This window comes from Eimeria mitis, genomic scaffold, assembly GCF_000499745.2.
Source record: "Eimeria mitis Houghton genomic scaffold, Emh_scaff1932, whole genome shotgun sequence".
Classification (NCBI taxonomy): Eukaryota; Apicomplexa; class Conoidasida; order Eucoccidiorida; family Eimeriidae; genus Eimeria; species Eimeria mitis.
In genome coordinates, this window is record NW_013570254.1 from 2,881 (window position 1) to 4,339 (window position 1,459).

The 1,459-nt window shown below is 56.1% G+C and overlaps 1 protein-coding gene across 1 annotated transcript in view; it reads right to left on the reverse strand.

Annotated features, from left to right (window-relative positions):
* EMH_0046060 (uncharacterized protein) overlaps window positions 1-686 on the reverse strand; it is a gene marked incomplete at both ends in the record, with an annotated part of 3,522 nt that extends 2,836 nt beyond the window's left edge. Inside the window, one exon of the mRNA XM_013496128.1 lies at window positions 1-686. This exon is cut by the window's left edge and continues 2,500 nt beyond it. Within this exon, the coding sequence (XP_013351582.1) occupies window positions 1-686 (686 nt within the window).
* Window positions 687-1,459: the final 773 nt, after the last annotated feature.

Sequence of the window (1,459 nt, forward strand, 5' to 3'; positions counted from 1 at the left end):
CGAGCTGAGCGCGGCGCGCTGTGGCAGTGCTTGCGGCTGAGGGGGCCGCAGGGCTTGGCGGTGGCTGCTGCTGCAGCAGCAGCAGCAGCAGCAGACATAAAATGAGAGCATCGGGGGGCCCTGGGGCCCCCCCCCCTCTGCTGCCGACCCTGCTGCTGCTGCTGCTGCTGCTGCTGTTGCTGCTGCTGCTGCTGCGGGCGGGAGGTACTCAGGGCCATCGCGCAAGGGGGCTTGGGGGGGACCTGCTGCTTGAACTCTATCTTAAAAGAAGAGTGGGGGCCCCCTGGGGCCCCTGGGGGCCCCCCGCGAGCTTCAGGGGCCCCGGGGGCCCCCCCAGCACCGGGGCTGCTGCTGGGGGCCCCCAGAGGCAGAGACGAGGGGGGGGCCCCCAGGGCCCCCGCAAGCGCAGACTGCTTTGGGTGCTGGGTACCCCCTCTCCAGGCTTTCTCTGTTGCCTGTAGCTGCTGCTGCATCTGCTGCTGCAACTGCTGCTGCAGGTGCTGCTGCTGCTGCTGCTGCTGATCCAGGGGGCGCGATGAAGCCCCCTGCTGTGGGGCCCCACACAAAGCCGGGGGCCCCCTTGAACAGAGAGGGTACAGTGGGGGCCCCCCTGCTGCTGCGCGACCTGGGGGGAGGCCATCGCTGCTGAAGTCCCCGTGGGTTGCGGGGAGAGAAGGGCTCGGCATAAACGGCAGCAGCAGATGCAGCAGCAGCAGCAGCAGCAGCAGCAACAGCAGCAGCAGTAGCTGCAGCAGCACGTGCAGCAGCTGCTGCTGCAGGGGCGGGGCGACCAGGCCCCTCCAGTAAGAGGTGCTAAGTTGTTTGTGAAGAAGATAACAACAAAAACAAAGAGAGACAGAAAAAATAAAAAGGAGACAGAAAGGAGACAGTACAAACCGAGCTGCTGCTGCACGTGGGGTGCATACACATTGCTGCAGCAGCAGAGAAGTTGTTGTGGCCCCGAGAAAGAAAAAACAGCAAACAGAAAACAAAAACAAACAAATAAAATTAATTTAAAAAGGTAAATACACTCATCAACTCCTATAAACGCATGCAGCAGCAGCAGCAGCAGCAGCAGCAGCAGCAGCAGCAGCAGCAGCAGCAGCAGACGAATCGCTCCTACTACCCCCGAAAAGAAGGGGGCTGCAGCAGCAGTGCTGCTGCTGCTGCTGCTGCTGCTGCTGCTGCTGCCGACTTCTCTCTTTTTTTGCCTCTATTAACAATTATTTTTATTCTTTTTGTTATTATTTTTCTTTTTTTTATTTTATTTTAATTTTTTTTTTATTATTTCTGCTGTTTTTGTTGCTGTTGCGGGGGGGTGTTGCTGCTGCTGTTGGTGGTGTGTTACATACACACCAGCGGCAGCTGCTGCTGCTGCTAGTATAAGCTTTTTGTTGCTGCTGTTGTTTATAAATATATATATATATATATATATATATATATATATATATATATATAA